This window comes from Silurus meridionalis, chromosome 16 (genome assembly GCF_014805685.1).
Source record: "Silurus meridionalis isolate SWU-2019-XX chromosome 16, ASM1480568v1, whole genome shotgun sequence".
NCBI classification, from domain to species: Eukaryota; Metazoa; Chordata; class Actinopteri; order Siluriformes; family Siluridae; genus Silurus; species Silurus meridionalis.
In genome coordinates, this window is record NC_060899.1 from 11,372,178 (window position 1) to 11,392,549 (window position 20,372).

The 20,372-nt window shown below is 38.3% G+C and overlaps 1 protein-coding gene and 1 long non-coding RNA gene across 5 annotated transcripts in view; one reads left to right on the plus strand and one right to left on the minus strand.

The window, feature by feature from the left end:
* LOC124399213 (teashirt homolog 2) overlaps positions 1-5,018 on the plus strand; it is a 45,187-nt gene extending 40,169 nt beyond the window's left edge. For all 4 annotated transcript variants that reach the window (XM_046870001.1, XM_046870002.1, XM_046870003.1 and 1 more), the window contains exon 2: positions 1,140-5,018. In XM_046870001.1, coding sequence (XP_046725957.1) covers positions 1,140-4,168 — 3,029 coding nt within the window. In that variant the 3' untranslated portion in view covers positions 4,169-5,018. The remainder of the gene's footprint in view (positions 1-1,139) is intronic.
* On the minus strand, positions 5-19,812 carry LOC124399214. Its single transcript, XR_006928189.1, has 3 exons — positions 19,715-19,812; positions 14,252-14,358; positions 5-447 (listed from the first exon to the last, which is right to left on the minus strand). It is a non-coding gene; the product is annotated as an uncharacterized LOC124399214 (long non-coding RNA).
* Positions 19,813-20,372: the final 560 nt, after the last annotated feature.

Below are 20,372 nucleotides of genomic sequence, written 5' to 3' on the forward strand. Positions count from 1 at the left end.
AATCATTAGTTGATATTTGGCATTGTGTATCCATTTATAGCCATACAATTGGCTAAAAAATGTTAGGATTTCATGTGTAAATTCACAGAGAATTTGTCTGTTACATAAAGAAAGAGACATCAAACAGTCCTAGTCTTGAGATATTCGGTTATATGAAATCCATATATATAGAATGTACATCCATTTCAATACATAATACATGATTTTCTCCTTCAGCACCAGGAGATGGTCAGAGTATTCTATAAAGCATTCACTCATCTTGGTCTGCTGGATGTAAAATCTTGATAGTGTTGGATCGAGGTCACCACACGCTGGGAGTCCGTTTGCCCATGTGCAAGGCCTCCATTCTCTGTGCTTTCTCCATGTTTGTTTTTAGAGTCTGAATCCCGTTTCCATCTTCATCCATTAGCTGGCAGCAGTTCACCTCCAGGCTTCCTCTTGAGGCACCTTTAAAATATTGATAAAAAAAAAAAAAAGTATTTTTTTCCAGAGTCCAAATGCTGAAGGCCTAGAGGGGGCTGCACAGGGTAGTACTTTTAAAGCTTACAATCGGCAGTTCTCTGTGTTGAGTGTAACTCAAAATGGAATATTAACCAGATGAAATGCAAGTGTCCTGTCCTATACATATATATTTTATTAAAAGCTCTTATGCCTGTAACCACTTTAGAATTTTGAACAGGCAACAAAAGGTGTGGAAATATATATAAAAAAGATCTTTATATTAAAGAAAATGACACTCACAATTTACTATTTCCATTTTTTCCTTTTGTAGTCTTTGAATATTCATGTATGTTTTATAGTCTTTACATTAAAATATTAAATTTACTTCATTAATTATAAATGATTTCATTTGCATTTTGGATCATATAGCTTTATCACTGCTGTTCATATATAACTGAATTGTAGAAGAGATTTCCATTGGAAATAATTCTCTATTATATTGCTGTGCACCCACAATTGATTCAGTTAGGAATTGATTTAATAGTAAATGTATTACTTGACCTATCGTAGCATGTACACTAGACAATAGACAAGATCTTTTTCAAACACAGATACTATCTTACCGCTTTCTTATATCTCTCGTTACAGTCAGAAGTCACAGCTGTATTGTGACAAGTGTTTATTTTTTTCTTTTTCAGTGTATGAGCCAGATGACGATGTTGGTGCCCCTGAACCAGTGGCAGAAGAGGAGGAAGGAAATGACATGCAGAACGAAGATGAGGGCTCTGAAAAGATTAGCTCTAAGATTCTTGATGACAAGGAAACTGACAACAAGAGTAGCTACAGCTTCCAGAATTCTCCTGTCAGTGTCTTGTCCAACCAGGAGGTTGATCTGGAGTCCCGTCTGAGTGACGGCAGTGACAGACTCTCTGACTTCAAGGCTTCTTCCCCACCAGAAAGCCTGAGAAACAATGAGAATCATGTTTCAAAGCCAAAAGACGAAATGTACAGTAGCCTTGAGAAAATGAGAGCAACTTATGTCAACTTCCTCTCCGACTCCTACTGGACAAATATTGGACTAGACCTAAAAGTTGGAAACACCGGCAACAAGCCAAACTGCGACAGCTCCAATGCAAGCGCTAAGCGTGAGTTTGACTGGCATCAGGATGCACTGTCCAAAACCTTACAGCAAACATTGTCCCCAAAACCTGTATCAAAGCCCAATCTGTTCAGCTCAGTGCACCTGTACAGGCAAAGCAGCAAAGCGTGTGGTACAGTCTTTACAGGGGCCAGTCGCTTCCGCTGCAAAGACTGCAGTGCAGCATATGACACATTGGTGGAATTGACAGTGCATATGAACAAGAGTGGACACTACCAAGATGACAACCATAGCAGACAAGGAATTGCCTCCACTTCATCTTCCAAAAGTCGGAAGAGGAATCTTCAAGATATGGAAGGCAAGGAGGATGCACAGAAAGTGCTGAAATGCATGTTTTGTGGCCATTCTTTTGACTCTCTCCAGGACCTAAGTGTCCACATGATTAAAACAAAACATTACCAGAAAGTGCCTTTGAAAGAACCTATTCCAGTAATCACTCCTAAATTAGTTCCACCAGCAAAGAAGCGTGCCTTTGAATCTACAAGGCCTTGTTCCCCTGACTCCACCACTGGTACTATGGGCTACAGTGAAGCCCAAAAGTTATCTGCTCTTACAAACGCCCCAAACAACCGATATGGCTATCAGAATGGTGCTAGCTACACGTGGCAGTTTGAAACATGCAAATCCCAGATCCTGAAGTGCATGGAATGTGGAAGCTCACATGATACTCTTCAGCAGCTGACCACTCATATGATGGTAACTGGTCATTTCATCAAAGTGACAAATTCAGCATCCAAGAAGGGTAAACAATTAACTCTTGATCCATTAGCGCTAGAGAAGATGCAGACACTAGCAGAACCCACTGTTAATGAATCTGAGGGGCAGAAGGCCTCTCCAAAAAGTACTGCCTCTGGGGATTCGCAGAAATCTTCTCCAAAGGAAAAGAAGCCTGACCAAGAAGAAGAGCGAAATAAAAATGACCAGCAAGATGGGGCAGATCAAAAGGGAATTGATGCTAGTTTCAAATATCCATACCTGCGAGAAGAGGACCTTGAGCAAGGAGCCAGTGAAGGGGGTGATATACTGAAATCTTTAGCCAACACAGTGGCCACAGCAATTAATAAGGCTCAGACGGGGACACCAAGCTGGAGTGCTTACCCCAGCATACATGCGGCTTACCAGCTATCAGGCATAATAAAGAACGCCCCTCTTTCTGCCTCGCCCCCCATACAGGTTAAACAGAGTCATAGCCACAGATTAAGGCTCATTGCCCCCAAAGGAAAGTTTTACCAGGGACTTCGAGGACACGAGAGTTTCCTGGGACATAACAATCTGGACATCAAAAAGGAGAGGAGCAGTGTATCTGATGACAAAGAGAGCCAGAATAGCAAGTTTGATCTAGCAGAGAATGATGACAGTGATTGTCAAGATGATTCCTCTTCCTCTTCAAAGCTGGATGCAGACTGTGTAAGTGAAGGAAATGACACGATCAAAGGGAAGTTGAGCCCAGCTTTCTCTGACACAGCCAACCCTTCACCAAGCCCTCCTGCCAGCAATGGGCACAGCAGTTCCTCAGACCTTGTCAGCGACTCTCAGGAAGTCCCTACTATAAACCCTTTAAGTGCACTACAGTCTGTTCTGAACAATCATTTGGGGAAGGCAAATAAGCCAAGGCAAGAGGGGGTTCTGTCACAACGCATCCAACCCATATTCTCAGAACTAAGCCGTGGTCTTGAGAAACCAGCCTCAATCCTCACATCCTCTGCTGTCATCAGGGCCAACAGCAACTTCATCTTTACAAATAATGACCAGCCAATGGACCTAACAAAAAACAAACATAACAAACTGACTTCCTCGTTTTCTTCGCAGTCCTCCACTCCTATGCCTCAGAAACATGCACTGTCTGATATTGCTGACATGGTAAAGGTTCTTCCCAAAGCCACGACGCCAAAGCCCTCAATACCATCTAGAGTGCCTGCGATGAAACTGGAGTCAGACGTGCGGCGGTTTGAAGATGTATCCAGTGAGGTGTATTCCGTCCACAAACGTAAAGGCAGGCAATCAAACTGGAACCCTCAGCACTTGTTGATTCTTCAAGCCCAGTTTGCTTCCAGTCTTTTTCTAACCTCCGAGGGCAAGTATCTTCTCTCTGACCTTGGTCCTCAGGAACGCATGCACATCTCCAAGTTTACTGGACTTTCCATGACAACCATCAGCCACTGGCTAGCCAACGTGAAATACCAACTTAGAAAAACAGGTGGGACCAAATTTTTAAAGAACATGGACACGGGTCATCCAGTCTTCTATTGCAACGACTGCGCGTCCCAGTTTAGAATGCCGTCGGCTTTCATTTCTCATCTTGAATCCCATCTTGGTTTTCAGATTAAAGACATGAGCAAACTGCCAGTCGAGCATCAGACAAAGGTAGCAGAGCCTGAACTGGCGAAAGCCTTTAGTGTTCGAGTGACAGAAGCACTGGTGACGGAGGAAGACATTGACTCAAAATTCAAATGCAAGCTTTGTAGTCGGACATTTGCCAGCAACCATGCAGTCAAACTTCACTTGAGTAAAACTCACAGCAAATCTCCAGAAAATCATTCACAATTTGTTGAAATGGACAAAGAGTAGCTTGGATGGTCTTTTCTATATGAAGTTTTGATGTTAATAACTGTAATTGCTCTGCTTTTATATATATATATATATATATATATATATATATATATATATATATATATATATATATATATATATATATATATTAACAGGTGAAATTATTTTTTTCATGTAGCATTAAGTAGTATGCTCATAAATTTAAAATGAAACATTTCATCATGAGGAAAAAAAGATGGACACTGGCTGAATTTGAAGGAAGTGTAAGTGAATGCATTGCAAAAAGATTCGGAAATGAATCCATTCACATAAGTCTTTGCACTCTGCTCAACTGCATCACCAGTAATGAACTGTATTATTGCTTGAAACATAATTGCAGATGTTTGCATGCGGTCGCTCTGGCTATGACTATTTATTTGTATGATATGGCAAGTTTTAATTGTAATACTTTTAACAGCAAATTGATTGATACATTAACTGTAAGCTCTGATGATGCACCTGAATGGACGCACGTTCAGTCGGGTAGCCAAACCCACGTTTCCCAAAAAAAAAAAAAACCTAAATAAAAAGAATGATAATAAATGAAAAAAAGTAAAAAGAAAGAAAAACAATATGTACAGTACATTATTCTGTAAAATATTTGTGTTGCAATGATAGAACAGAAAAGCACTTTAATAAATGTTTAATCACCAGTTTAGGCTCAGATTCGGTATGTGAGTTAACAGATTTAGACAACTTTGACATAAAGATGTCTCACATCCATGTATATATAGCACTGCAGAGAAATGTGTCTCATCAAAAGGAGGATAGGAAGACAGAACATACTGCACCTTTTTATACCAGTACAAATAAATCATTAACATTTTTCTACCTGCCTTCCTGCATTTATTTTACGTCTGGCAACCATCATATGAGATGTTTTCAAAAAAAAAGTGAGGAAAATAAGTTAGACAATTGCAAAGGGACATTTCTTTGCTCCGGCTTTTGGTTTTGCACATTTTAAGTAATGTGGTATGGTAATATTGGCTTGCCATGTGGCTATTCATTAATGCATTGGTCACAGCCTGTTTCTTTCGCCATATAAAAATTTACTCATACAAGGTTAAATACATGCTTGGAATTTGAGGAAAAAGCAGGCTAGAAGACCACGGTAGTTATTTCTTTTTCACCGAACTAATATCTTAGAAATGCTAATGAACCTTCATTTCATTACTGCATATGCTGTGAACCGTGCCTATATCATAACAATTAAAAAGATCTCCTTCAGCCTCTCTCATTCCAGAGCTATTAAAGAATAATTACCGTCTAAGTACATAAACACTTTATGCTTTTTCCTTTCTTTCTCTGCCTCCCTACCAACCCCCTCCCAGCAGTCAAGTCCTCAATTACTACTCCCTATCATATCTGTTTTATAACTGGCAACTGACATTTGATGGCGAATGGGAGGAAGCATCTGTGCGCTGGTGATTTGAGCATTCTGACACCGACTCGCCCTCGGTTGCTGAAAACGAGGAGGCAATCACGCCGTTCATCAGACGACTCCTAATGCAGTTCTAGTGTTCAGCAATAATTCCACCTTGCATTTATAATTGCAGGCATAGATCCCACACCTCAGTGCACAGATTAAAGCCATAAATTATTTAGCGCCTTGCTTCGCCAACGGATCCACAATTCCCCTCTGTCGAGGCATTATCCTTCAGCTTAGCAACTTTTCAAATGGAAGCCAGAGGATGATTTAAGATATGGTTGAATAATATGACAAAATAAATGCGATATTCTGGCCATTTGTGTTCCTTAATTAAAACCGAGAGTCTCTGAAGTGGCTCGTCAGATGAAAGTGTGCCGTGACTGCAGTAAGTCACAGCCGAGTCATTTAGCGTTTTTTTTTTTTTTTTTTTGCTTAATGGGGAAATTTTAAATGACCATGCTAGTGGATAGGCATTTGTGGCATGAGGGCATTTAAAATGGCTTTTTCGAGGTAGCAGCTCAATGTCAGCGATTTGCATTAAGCCATAGAAAGAATATCCTTTCATCAATGTACTCAGGGCTAGGAAATTAGCTGTTTCTAATATTAATTCAGGCCAATAATTCAAAGTCATTGGAGATTTATTGCCACATTAAAGGCGAGCTCGAATCGGATGCACAATCATGAGCTAAAACAACCCAACAATTAATTGTGCCTTGTATTTTTTGCACAAAAAAGAAGAGGGAGGAGGAAAAATGGACTAAACAAATAAATAAAAGTGCTGATTATGATACTAAAAGCACAATCATGCCTAAAAAAAAAATCCTGCAATTTTATTAATGGTGCAGTTCAAGAAACTAATTGTTGCATATGTAAACAGTTTGAGCATATACACCCATACATTTGTCTCATTTTCTTGCAAATAGATCAACACAGACAGATTATATTCGAATGCTTAATCCAGCAAATGGGCTCCACTTCTTTTTTTTTTTTTTTCTTCTCCAGACCTGTGTGTATCAGCTTGTCAGGCTGCCACTTGAAAAGTGTCAGTCCTCCACCTAATTAAGTCACCGTGCTGGAAAAGGGCTGTGTGCATCCCGACACTGATTTAAAACCACACAGAAATAAAACATTTTAACTGCACTAACTGGACTGAAAATACACTCGATTTTTTTTTTTATTATTATTGGGGAAAATGTCATGGAGCAGTTAAGTGTCACATGTCAAATGAGCAGCAAAATAATAGGAAGAACCCAAGGAGGGATGTTGAACCAAATGATTTTATTAGGACATTTCGCTGGTTTTTACATATTCCCCAAGACAGATGCAAAATTGGTCATATTGTTTAACCTTGGCTGTCAATTATTGTGAATCTTTTTTTTTCCCCCTCATCTGAGTATGCACCCATCACAGTCTCGCTAGCTGCTGAAGATTTTCTCCCACATTATGGCTAAGATTACAGCTCTTCCTGTTATAAATCATTTTCAGTTTCTTGAACTCAAAACTCCCAAGAAAAAAAAAATCTGGCCTGTTGAAAGCACTTCAGACGTACAGAACGGCGCCATGAGTCTTTAGGAAATGGTTGGAGGTGGGATATGCGAGGATTGCAGCTGCAACCTTGGCACACGGGCCATGTTTGAGCTTTAGGTCACTGAACTCTGGCTGTGTTTACAGGACGAATGGGAATGGCTGAAATCTGTTAGAGTCGCTGCTGATTCATGTCACAGTGAGTGGCAGATAACCTGAAGGCGACCGGAGCCTGATAGCCAAAGCTATTACAGCCCTACAGAAAACCAACATCCCTCTGGTGCACCCCGACACCTTCCTCCATTCCTGCCTGGCTGCCTAGTTGCCGGTGTGCCCTAACAGAAGCAGCATATGCCAGGAGGATCCAGCATCGCATTTACTATACGGGGTCAAGCACAAGGAGCCTGCATATTCATGCAACTAGCCAATTGGCCAATCATCTGGCAGCAACACAATGCATAAAATCATGCAGATACAGGTCAAGAGCTTCGGTAAACGTTCACAACATTGATATCAAGATCTTTTACCCGACATTGATGTTGTTGATGGGCTGGGTTGAGTAATTCAGATACTAGATTAAAGTAAGAACATTAAATAAAATAAAAATCCACTGTGTGGAAGGATATAAACAAATGTTACAAGATAGAAATACATGACACATACAGTCATACAATAGAGTATTGATCCTTAAAGTTACTGTGGAGGGTGAAACTCAAAAGCTATGATGATAGAGTTGGACTGTAATTAATATAAACATGCTTCAATGGTTTGGAGCTGCAATTGCCATTAACAATTTTGCATTAAAGCGTCCATCAGTGAACAGATGATGATGATAAAACTATAATGAATGGACATTCTGGGTCACCGAGATGAGGATGAGTTCCCTGCATGAGTCTGATTGCTTTCTTCATATCATCTTAGGGAGTTTTTACTAGAGATAATGTTATAGGGAGTCATTTATAAATGTTACATTTATATTTGTAATCAACATATTTCTGTGAAGCTGTTTCAGAATATGTATATTGTAAATAGTGGTATACAAATGGAGCAGAATTGAATAGAATTGAATTGAAATATTGCACTTTAATAAAGGAAGGTATAAAGTGACCGAGTTTACTTAATACCTACATGTGAGTTTCAGGCCATAAGCTTTATCTGCATGTGTTTGCATTAATCTAACCAAAACGTACACTAATTTATGATTTGAACTCATTAGGTTAGACAGAGCATTTAAAAAAAACCCTAAATATTTTCTAAATCAATCCAAGTGAGTGTGAATAATTGACTTGTCCTAGATTTTGTGCTAAATCGTGAGTATTGTATTGGGAATGTTTTGAAGCACTGCTGTGTGTGGCAACAGGCCGCGTTCTGGCGCTGTGCTCTGCTAGATAGAAGCATCTGGAGAGCTGCAGGCTGGCAGCAGAGCTCATTGTGGCAGTCGTGATTGTGCTGACGACAGCACAGGGGCCCGGCCGGGAGATTAGGGCCCGACCAAGGAGTATGATTTGTTGCTTTCATATTTTGGGCGATGTCAGCTTCAATCGGAGGCAGTGCTGTGCCCTGGGCTAGGCACACTGACACATCTGAGAGACGCACTGATGAAGTGCCGGCAATCAAGTGTAAGTTCTGCTCTATCTAGACTGAGTACACTACCACACACAAACACACACACACACACACACACACACACTCTCTCTCTCTCTCTCTCTCTCTCTCTCTCTTTCACACACACACACACACACATTCTCTTTCTCTCTCTCTCTCTCTCTCTCTCTCTCACACACACACACACACTACTACTACTACACACTCTGACTGAAGAGTCAGCACGCCTCTGCTGCTTTCCAGATGGAGTATTAAAAGTCCTACAAACTGATGTAATAATGTTTCAGCACCTCAGATTAAAAGGAAAGAACACTGTAAAAGTAGAAAACCCGGAGTTGAAATGATTAAAGGAATCCACTGGTTGTTGCAGTACCAACACTAGTCTGCAGGGTGCAGCAATTCCCGACTACATCTTTTTGCAGCGGCAATGAGATTAAATTTAATTGTAAAGATATTTAGCTTGTATAGAGCATGCAACACTGATTCTGTTGCTCTAGATTTTATCCCCATGTTAATGTTCTGCATATGAGATCAGCTACATCAGAAAAGAGCTTAATGAAATGTTCGTATGAATAACACCGACACCACCATATGTGTTTTTTGAACATCCCATTCCAAATTTAGTACTCATTTGCCATTATATTAACCTCCACTCGTCTGGGTAGATGTTCCACTAGATTTTGGAGTGTGTTTCTGGAGATTTAGGCTCATTCAGACAAAAGAGTGTTAGCAAAGTCAGGTACTGATGTAGGGTGATGAGGCCTAGGGTGCCTCTGTTTAAATCCGCAACAGGTCTGAATATTTGGAATATTGCATTCATGGAGTATATGAGGCATAGAGTATATGGAGTGGAAAGGTTATTATAACAGAAACTGGAAACTAAATGTGCAATCTTCTTTTTCTTCTTCTTTCGGCTGCTCCCATTAGAGGTCGCCCCAGCAGATCATCCGTCTCCATACCACCCTGTCCTCTACATCTGCATCTTTCACACCAACTACCTGCAGGTCTTCCCTCACCACATCCATAAACCTCCTCCTTGGCTTTCCTCTTTTCCTCCTTCCTGGTGGCTCCATCCTCAGCATTCTTCTACCAATATAACTCATGTTCCTCCTCTGCACATGTCCAACCATCTCAATCTCGCCTCCCTCACCTTGTCACCAAAACATCCTACATGGGCTTTCCCTCTAATAAACTCATTTTTAATCTTGTCCATCCTCGTCACTCCCAACGAAAACCTTAACATCTTCAGCTCTGCTACCTCCAGCTCCACCTTCTGTCTTTGTGCAATGAGATTTTCAAAAGGCACATACTATTTTATGGTCAGGTGTTCACAGATTTTTGTCCATATAGTATATAGTTTTAGTAATTGCTAATAACTAACCAAGAATTTTGGTTCATTAATAAATCAGTGACTGAAGTAATTACTAATCATTAAAAAAGTCTCCAGGACAACACGACTTTTCTTAAAAAAAAAAAATTCAACTCTACATACAGAAGCATGGAGGCCTTTCTACCAGTCAGGTCAGAACTAGTTGAACATAATCAAATGTATATTATGTTTTGAGCATTCTTTTGAAATTGCTTGTGATAGACAGTAATGGTGGGCATCTATAGGGGCAGCTAAGATTCAGCACTATTAAGGGACTTAGTTGAGGGGTTTGTTAGCTCAGTGCTTAATTCAATTCAATTCATTTTTATTTGTATAGCACTTTTAACAATTAACACTGTCTCAAAGCAGCTTTACACAGATAATGTGGTGATAAAAAGGAATAAGATGTTCTTTATAAGTGTAAGTTTGTCCCTGATGAGTGAGTCATTGGCAAATTTGGTTAATACTTTGGGTTACTGATTGAAAGGTCCAGGTTCAAGCTCCACCATGCCAAGTTGCCACAGTTGGGCCCTTAAGCAAAGCCCCTAACTCTCTCTGTTCCATGAGCACTATATCATGGCTGTGCACTGACCCCAACAAGCTCAGATATGTAAAGAAAACATTTCAATGTGCTGTTGTGTATACAGTATCTTTCTTTCGGCTTCTCCCGTTAGGGGTCGCCACAGCGGATTATCCGCATGTTTGATTTGGCACGTTTTTACGCTGGATGCTCTTCCTAATGCAACCCTCCCCATTTATCTGGGCTTGGGGCCAGCACTACTTGTGGCTGGGGTTGGTTCCCTGACCGGGGATTGAACCCGGGTCGCAGCGGTGAGAGCGCCGCATCCTAACTACTAGACCACCAGTATTTGACGAATAAAATCACCTTTCCTAATGTTATTATTGCCATGTCCTAGTGGTCAATAATAGTAACTACAACAAGCTAATACAGGCCATTTGAGCAGGAGTAGAGAACAGACAAGTAATGACAGGGTGACCGAGGGTCTTTCCAGAATTGCACTCAAAGTAATGCTTTGTTATTAGCTTGCTTTATAGCAATCATGTGAATTCATTAATCTAACATGTTTCTGCAAAGAAACGCAAAATGCAAAAAGTGTGTCTATGATGCACAGAAGCATTTCTTTGGAAGATATGTTTCAGCAATTGGAAGAAGGTAAGGGGGATTATGGAATGGATAATATCTATTCATCAGAAATATGTGTACCACACTGCCGCTAGACTGTATGCTAGATCACTGAATGCTGTAAAATCTCAAGTTTCTATTATGGCTGTATATATCTCAAACAATCACTACAGTATACTGTAGTACATTATAGAAAAGAACACAAGGCACATAAAGGCAGTTAAATATGCTTATAGTATTCTATAACAGAAAAAAAATACAAGAAGTTTTATACACAGGAAGTGCTCTTACCAGAATGTCAGCCATTTTGAGCAAAAGTAAAAAAATATGTTCATCCACAAAATGTATATGAAAAAATATATTTTCTATTTGATATAATTTCAATTAGTATAGTTCCTGTTAGTGAAAGACTTTGCATAATGAACTGCAAACAAACAGTGAGTTGAATTCTAAGAAATGCAACCAGGAGATTTGGCTAAACACAAAATAAGCTCATATTTTTTTGGATTCTGTGTCTTTTTTAGGCTTGGCTGATTCAACTATATTTCCTGTTATAACTGTTTCTCTCAAAGGGTTATTACTGTGTGACATCACACTGTACAATGGTTGCTATCAGGGACTGCATCAGTGCTGTTGAGTGTGTGTTTCTAAAAATTCTTACATGGGAATGCCCCAAACAGCATGTTCTCTCGAGAACTATTGTTAAACTAAATTCTCATAAGAATTCCTCATAGCAACCAGGGTGCTTAAGTGCTAAGCATACGCTGAGATCTTTAAAGTCTACACACATATTTCCTGTCTGCTTTGTGTTGCTGTCTCTGCTCCTTGGCATTGCGTTCTGTTGCTGACTGTGCAACATACTTTCCGAGTCTCACGTTTGAAAGATTACTCGGATTGAGTGATGCCCTGCCTAAGCCTTTCAAACACATTCTCGCAGGTCGAAGATATCAAGCGTGTCTTTTTGCCCGGTGACGAGCGTCGAAATGAAACGCGATGAATATTTAAAGCTCGCCATTACAATGTCAAGCTCGCCGCAATGGAGACATAAAAAGAGGAAGCTGCAAAAGAGGAAAATAGCAACTGGTCTGAAAATTATGACCCTGACAGTTTAAAATAGTAATGATGAAGAGCTGTGAGGAAGAACCTGAAGCTTAGCACTGCCATTATGAGACTTCCTGAATTTGAAACATTTTATTAAGGGATTCGGGTGGGTTTTAGATTGATAGCTGCATGATGGCAGTTGTGCTCCTTGCGCAAGATTTCGCAGATTAAGAGAGGAAATGAACTTTAACAGAAATGGATTGAGGAATAAAACACGATGGGATCATGCAGGTTACAGGAAAATAACGTGTGTATATATAAATAGTCATCATCTAATGTTGTTTAACTCTTTTCTAATGCACCAAACAAAAATGTGCAGCTTAAATTGTATTTGATTTCACTAAGATGTGTGTACATTTTGATATTCTTTAAACCATTGACTTTCAAACCTGAATCCTGAGAGGACTGTATAAGCCATGATAACTTAGGTAAGCACACTGTCATCTCAGTAAAAAAGCACCACAGTGGGGCAGACAGGAAGTTTCACGTGTATTCGACCAGGAAAGATTTGATGCCTGTTTGTCCCATTAAAACACATCAGCATCAGAGGCAGAAGCGAGACACCGGATTTGTCCATATTTCATAACACGTATTTAACAAAAGATTGACAGAATTTGGAAATAGGATCTGGCATGAACGGCGCTAATTCGGGTCCTCTGTGAAGTGAGCACGCTCATGTGCATAATTAGATTTTCGCCAATATGACTTTGTATGATTTAAAAATACATTTTAGGGCTCAAGTCATGCCAGTGCTTGGAAGGCATCGTGCATCATGGCACTGAACACGACTTCACATGATTTTAAACACTTCGTAACGATTGTGCAGTTGAACAAAAACCATGCGACAAAGGTGGAGGATTTTGTTTTTGATTGCAAAAAAAAATATTGTGTCCAATTCATAATCTGAGCTGTCACATACAAAACCTTAAACAGTGTTTAATTAGAATAATAGATTTATTTATTTGTACAATTTCACCTTTCCATCAATGCACTTTGATTTGTTGTGTGAAACATTGGGCTACTTTTTGGTTCTAAAACCTACACAAAAATCAATGTATTTTGCAATATATGTCCTTTTACAATGAACTCACTGCCCCCTTGTGCTCTTCTGACTTTCCTGTTACTTCCTGGTGCCTTTCTATTGGATGAAGTTCCTCATTACAGTACTGGAAACCACCCCGTGCTGCTGCAGCTGAAGATGGCTCCACATGAACAATCTATAGATACACGACATGGACTGACCATACGATCCCATTCCACATTTAGTTCCTATTTAGTCCCTTACTTAATAACTTCTACTCTTCTGAAAAAAGTCTTTAGATTTTGGAGTGCACTTGTAGAGATTTGTGCACATTCAACCAAAAAGGTGTTAGTAAAGTCAAGTACTGATGTAAGGTGATGTAGGTGTCCACCTGGGGTGCAGTCAGCGTTCCAGTTCATCTCAAAGGTGTTCAATAGGTTTGAGGTCAGAGCTCTATAGCAGGCTTTGCAAGATCTTCCACTCCAACCCTTGTTAACCATATCTTTATGGAAATTGTTTTGTGCACAGAGGCATTGGCATGCTGAAACAAGTCTGGGTCTCCTAGTTCAAATACAACATCCAAAGACATTCTATCCAATTGTGTGCCTATACATTGTGGTATCAATTTGAAGAGAAAAAACACAAAAGGCTGGAAAAGTCAGGTGTCCTAATACTAATAAGGTAGTAGCTTAGTGGTTAAGCCATTGGAGTTTGGATCCAAAGGTCATGAGTTCAAATCCCAGCTACACCAAGCTGCAACTTCTGGGCCCCTGTGCAAGGCCTCAACCCCATATCTGCTTAGTTCTATGGATAAGATAAATGTAAGTTATTCTGGATAAGCATGTCTGCTAAATGTAAAATGTACTTACTTGTCCATAAAGTGTACATAAGGTTACTGTGGATGGTTCCACCCAAGAATATGAAGACTCAAGTCTCAGTTATCAGTGAACAGTTGATAACCTCAACAATGATGAATCTGAAATGGAAATACAGTGTCAACAGATGAGAATGGGTTACCCTTATAAACCTGGTTCCTCTGAAAGATTCTCCTCATTCCTGCTCAAGGAGCTTTTCCTTTTTAGCATCACCACTGGCTTGCTCATTAGGGAAATAAATGGTAGCGACTAATTTATGAATTTAAATGAATATTCTTAAGTAATGGAGAGTGTGTTAGAGAAGTGGAAAAAAGAGTGCAGGCAGGGTGGAGTGGGTGGAGAAGAGTGGCAGGAGTGATTTGTGATAGAAGAGTATCTGTGTGAGTGAAAGGGAACGTTTATAGGACTGTGGTGAGACCTGCGATGTTGTATGGATTAGAGACAGTGGCATTGAGTAAAAGACAGGAGGTGGAGCTGGAGGTAGCAGAGCTGAAGATGTTGAGGTTTTCGTTGGGAGTGTCGACGATAGACAGGTTTAGAAATGAGTTTATTAAAGGGACAGAGCATGTAGGACGTTTTGGAGACAAGGTGAGGGAGGCGAGATTGAGATGGTTTGGACATGTGCAGAGGAGGGACATGGGGTATATCGGTAGGAGAATGCTGAGGATGGAGCCACCAGGAAGAAGGAAAAGAGGAAGGCCAATGAGAAGGTTTATGGATGTGGTGAGGGAAGACATGCAGGTAGTTGGTGTGACAGAAGCAGATGTAGAGGACAGGGGGTGTGGAGACGGATTATCTGCTATGGCGACCCCTAATGGGAGAACCCGAAAGAAGAAGAAGCCGAAGAAGAAGAAGAAGAAGAAGAAGAAGAAATGAATATTCTTCATCTATTTATTTCTGTAAAGCTGCTGTTTGACAATGTCAATTGTTAAAAGTGCTATATAAATAAAAGTGAATTAAATATTTGAATGCTTATATTGTGGATTTATAGACCAATGTTATCGGGGGATGAGATATTGTACATAGCAGTACATTGGGCTATAGCTATAGTCAGTCATTTGCCCTCACAAAGTCACCATAGTAATAGTAATTGTGTTGTTATTAATTTCTGAAGGCAAGAAAATAATCATAGGTTTAAAATGCTGAATTTTTTTTATTTATTAATTATTATAATTTTTTTTAATTTAAAAAAATGTGTCAATTTTATAAATAACAGCATGTCGGAAACCATAATCAAGCAGCCTATTAGATTCTGAAAGCTATAAGATACTATTCCTTGTTTAACATTAGCCAGAGTTCCACAAAAAGCAAATGATCATCAGCCCAATGATAACATTTGGGGTAATGGGAAAGTTGTCTACTTGGCTTCCTTCTGATGGGGGAAACTGAAATATTTAATTGAAGCATCATGGCGTTTCTTTCCACATTAATGATCAAAATATTACTGAATAAACTTGCTATTTTTAAAGTAAGGGCACATTGAGGGGAAAAACTTTCAGATAAAATACCATAATTGCTTTCACAGCTACAAGCAAATAAGTTTATAGAAAATTCTATCAGTCTTAACATACCATTATGTGTAATTTACCAAAAAAATACATTAAAAAAACCTAGAGGGTTCCTTTTTGTCTGTTTATGCAATCTAAGCGCAATGATTTGCAGCAGCAGCACATGACTATAGATTTTGATAAGCCAGGAAGACGTTAATACTGACATAGCCTTAAACAAATTTGAGGTGAGAGGCTATCACACTTGACTATTTTTTTCTTTAGAGACCTGCTGTGAATATAAGCAGCAAGCAGATATGATGCCACGTCCCAATGTTAAAAAATATGTCCTCTGACCCTCGATGGAGCAACAAAGCAAGCAAGGCGAATAATGTTGTTATATATACAAACAATGATGTTGATTTTATATTCTTTAATAGCTGTTTTGTATGAAAAATGGATGGTTCCACCCCAATACAATCAAAGCTTTCTCCATCTTGGATTAAAGTTCTATCGGTCACATGTCCTCATATGATACCAAGTCAGATGGAACAAAGTTTACCAAACTTCATTAACATTTTTTGGTCTCTGGAAATTGTATGTGTATTAGTTAAAGCCAATGGAATGAAAAGCATAATGTGAAGGCAGTCAAGTGTCAACAGGTTAAGTCAAATAGGCTTCCATTGTCATTTTAATCATATACCATTGAGGATACAGTCTAGAAACTCAGATTGAGAGTTTTTATACTGTTCCTTTGTTCAGTTATGTTCATTACAGTGGTTTGTTTTCCATCATCATTGAGGAGCTCTTAGAGGAACTTATCAATGGTATCCAGGGCTGCTAAGTTTAAGAAAAACCTCCAGCTGGACAACATCTAAAAATAAAACCATGCACAAAAGAGCTAGACCTAGACTAGAACAAAAATCCAGACCCCCCCCCAAAAAAAACAGACTCAGTTATTTCTTCTTTTTATCATCTTTTTTTTGTAAAGAATACATGGTCAATGTTGTGTTCGCACACCATAATATCTTACAATAGGATTGCTTCTTAAAATTGTATACACCATCTGACAGAAAGAAAGAAAGAAAGAGAGAAAGAAAGAAAGAAAGAAAGAAAGAAAGAAAGAAAGAAAGAAAGAAAGAAAGATGTATTTATTGTCACATGTACATTACAGCACAGTAAAATTCTTTTTTGGATATCCTAAATGTTAGAAAGCTTGGGTAAGCAATGATACAACACCACTGGAACATAGAGGTGTTAAGGGCCTTGCTCAAGGGCCCAAGAGTAGCAGTAGAAAGGTGAGCAAATGATAGAAACACCAGCTTCAATCAGTCAAAAAGCATTTTTGGAATTTAAAAATGTGTGATTATGAAGTTTGAGATTTGCAGTATGTCAAGTGTGGGAGGTGTCCCAATAGTTTTATTCATATAGTGTATATGTTTGTATTTGTATAGCAGATCTTATTGCCTACAAGCCTCTACATTTTAAAAATTTCTGAGCAAGTGAATGAAAAAACACTCCTGTTTTGTCTCATGCTCAGTGCACAGATTGCTGCAGATGAAGGTTAGGAGGAAGAAAGGCTGTAATTAAGGAGGACATGTTAGATATTAGATTAACTATATTAATATGAAAGCAGCTAAAATGAATAAACATGAACCTCCAGAAAAATATACTTGACACTTGTTTGACAGACAAATTTGCAGCAGCTCTTTTGATGATGATGATGATGATGATAATAATAATAATAATAATAATAATAATAATAATAATAATATGAGGAGAATATTCATAAAAAGAAGACAAATAATGACAATAACAAGTGTAATATATATATATATATATATATATATATATATATATATATATATATATATATATATATATATATATATATAATATTATAATTATAATATAGAATTTATCATTGTCAAAAGTATATATTCTTGTACAATTTTTAATTGTACAAGAATTGAATTTCAAAATTATCATATAAAAGCATCCCTCTAACATCCTTTCTCTGAAATAATGCATGCTATGGAGTCATTATATTCAAAAGGAGAGATTTAATGGCAAGGGAATCACTGTATCATTTTATTATTCCTCTTTATATCAGCATTTAAAGAGAAGGCTTATATGTCAGGCCCCCGTTCAGACCGGACCAAAGCAGACATATTTCACTTTAAGACATATGTCTCTGAATATGCAGCCTTTTGTGTGTAAATCACGTGTCACATGGTCAGCAAGTTCATCGTGAGGCCACGGACTGCATTTTGAATGCAAACGCAGGTCTCCATTTTTCTCTTTTGATTGGCTGCTTCCTGCAGACTAAGTAGATTATTTCACAGCAGTGGATTTCCCAGATATTCATTGCCATCAAACTGGGCATATTTCATCCACTGACTTTGGAGACTATTGTTATCTGTTGTGCTCATGTAATGGCTTCATTTTTAGAGATCATTACAAACCATGAATCTTCCTGATCTACAAATAAAGGAAGAGATCATTGGAGGGTGGGGGTAGGAATATTACTGCCAGAAGAAAAAAATAATAATAATAAAAGAAAAAAAAAAATCTCATCTCTTCGAGTGTCTTCGCTTTCAGATAGCCCCCCCTTTATCCAAACCTTTGTACACAAAAGCATGCCAGAATGTTATACAGGCTTATATCAGAGTAAGATTATTTTTCTATGTGCAATACAAAGGTGAAATAAAGGATTGCATTATTGTCAAAAAAAAAAAAATAAATAAATATTAAAAAATATTGGTCACTAAAACGTACCCAGGAAAATCAGCTAAAGGTTGAAAATAAATGGTTAATTACAAACAATGCAACTATAAACAACAAATAAATCAACATGACATTTTGAGAAAGGAAACTAAAGAACATGGAGGAACCCCATACAGATAACATGCATAAGACAATAACCCAAGCTCAGGATCAAACTGATGTTTCTAATGTCTTTTTTTAAGCAAAAGGTCAAACAGAAATAAAAAATTGTGAAAAAAGGAAACCGTTCTACACCCCCTGTTACAAATGCAGGGGTTTTGTCATGTGATCAATTCAAGGTGAAAGGGACACAATATTATATTAAAATATATTATAATAAAGAGTTATTTTCAATTCAAAGTAAATTTTAGTTTGTGGTAAAAGAAAATAAATGGTTTGGGCAAACAGTTTATGTAATTAAAAAAAATATGAAACCATTCTTTTAGATGTTTTCTTTCACCAACAAAAATCAAGTTTTATAAAAAACAACAAATAAAAACAAAAGAAGAAAAAGAAAAAAACCTTGCAATAACCTGGAAAAAATCTGACATAATTGATCTTGGTTTCATTTTTTTACATTACAAAAAACTGCCACTGTAACAAAGTGTGTAGACTTTTTATATGCAGTGTACATATTTCACCTCAAATCTCTCCTTTAAAGACAGGAATCCTTTATTATAATATTTCTTAATAAATTTGCCCCTTCATTCTTTAATCTGGAAAATGACTTCATTGTCCTTAGTGTTAGTGTGTCACCACAAAACCTACTATTCAAAACCTGCTTAAAAATGTTCATCTCAGTGTTTGGTTTTTCTGCTGAAAACTGGGACACAGACGTGCAGAAACCCAACCTTTAACACTGACGCAAGTTGTACAAAAGCTGTACAGGCACTACATTGAAGCATCGTTATAATAATTTACTTTTTTGTTTTTTAACATCAGAAAGGTTACAAAAAGTATGTACAGGTTAGGACGACTTTCTTTATGCGGTGAAGGGGCAATATTAACCAAATGTTATATCATATATATGATATAAGCTACAGCAAATTTTTTAGCCTCTCTTTTGGCCTCGCTGTCTTTTTAAACCCCCTTTCGCTCCTCTTCATAGCATTTCCTACACATACAGGACACAAACCGCTGAGAGAGCAATCACTCAGTGTTACAAGTGTCACGACAATTGTGTTTGAAAAAGGAGCATACAAACCGAGTCAACGCAGTCGGGTTTCAGCTGCGAGTCATCACAGCGGCGAGAAAAGTCGGCAAGAGCTGTAATTGGCAGCCCGCTGCAGCTGAAAAAGCATCCTCTATTAAATTGAAGTGTGCTGCAAAGCACTTTCATTTCGATTTAATGAAGTTTTTAAAAGTTTGACTGAGCCGGAGTGTAAGTCATCGGGCGCAGCAGACCGTTTGTGTTCATCTCTCTCTCTCTCTCGCTCACTTTTTTTCATTATCACTCTCTCCGTTATGATTCTCTCTGTGAGCTTTGGCATGCTTCTATAATAAAAGATAGCGGCCTCTATGTTTTGGTGGCTAAGGCTCAGTGCTTTAGCACTTCGTATGCGGTCACCTATGTCCTTACCATGAATTTAAGCAGTCCAGATGAAGAACTCGGTTTGTTTGTGTTGACCTGGGAAAACTGTTCCACTATACAGAGTTTTGAGCTGCTTTTTTTTTCTTTTTTAAATACATTTCAGCCTTGAGTTCAATGTATTGCATGTTTAACAGTGAAAAAGCAGAACAATTACATTTAAAAACGTGTTTAAACTCTTAAATGATCAGCTAAAGTCCTCACAAAACATAAAAGTACAATATTCTTTCTACTCACCCATTCCTCCAAACCTCCAGAGGGCACTACTGAATTT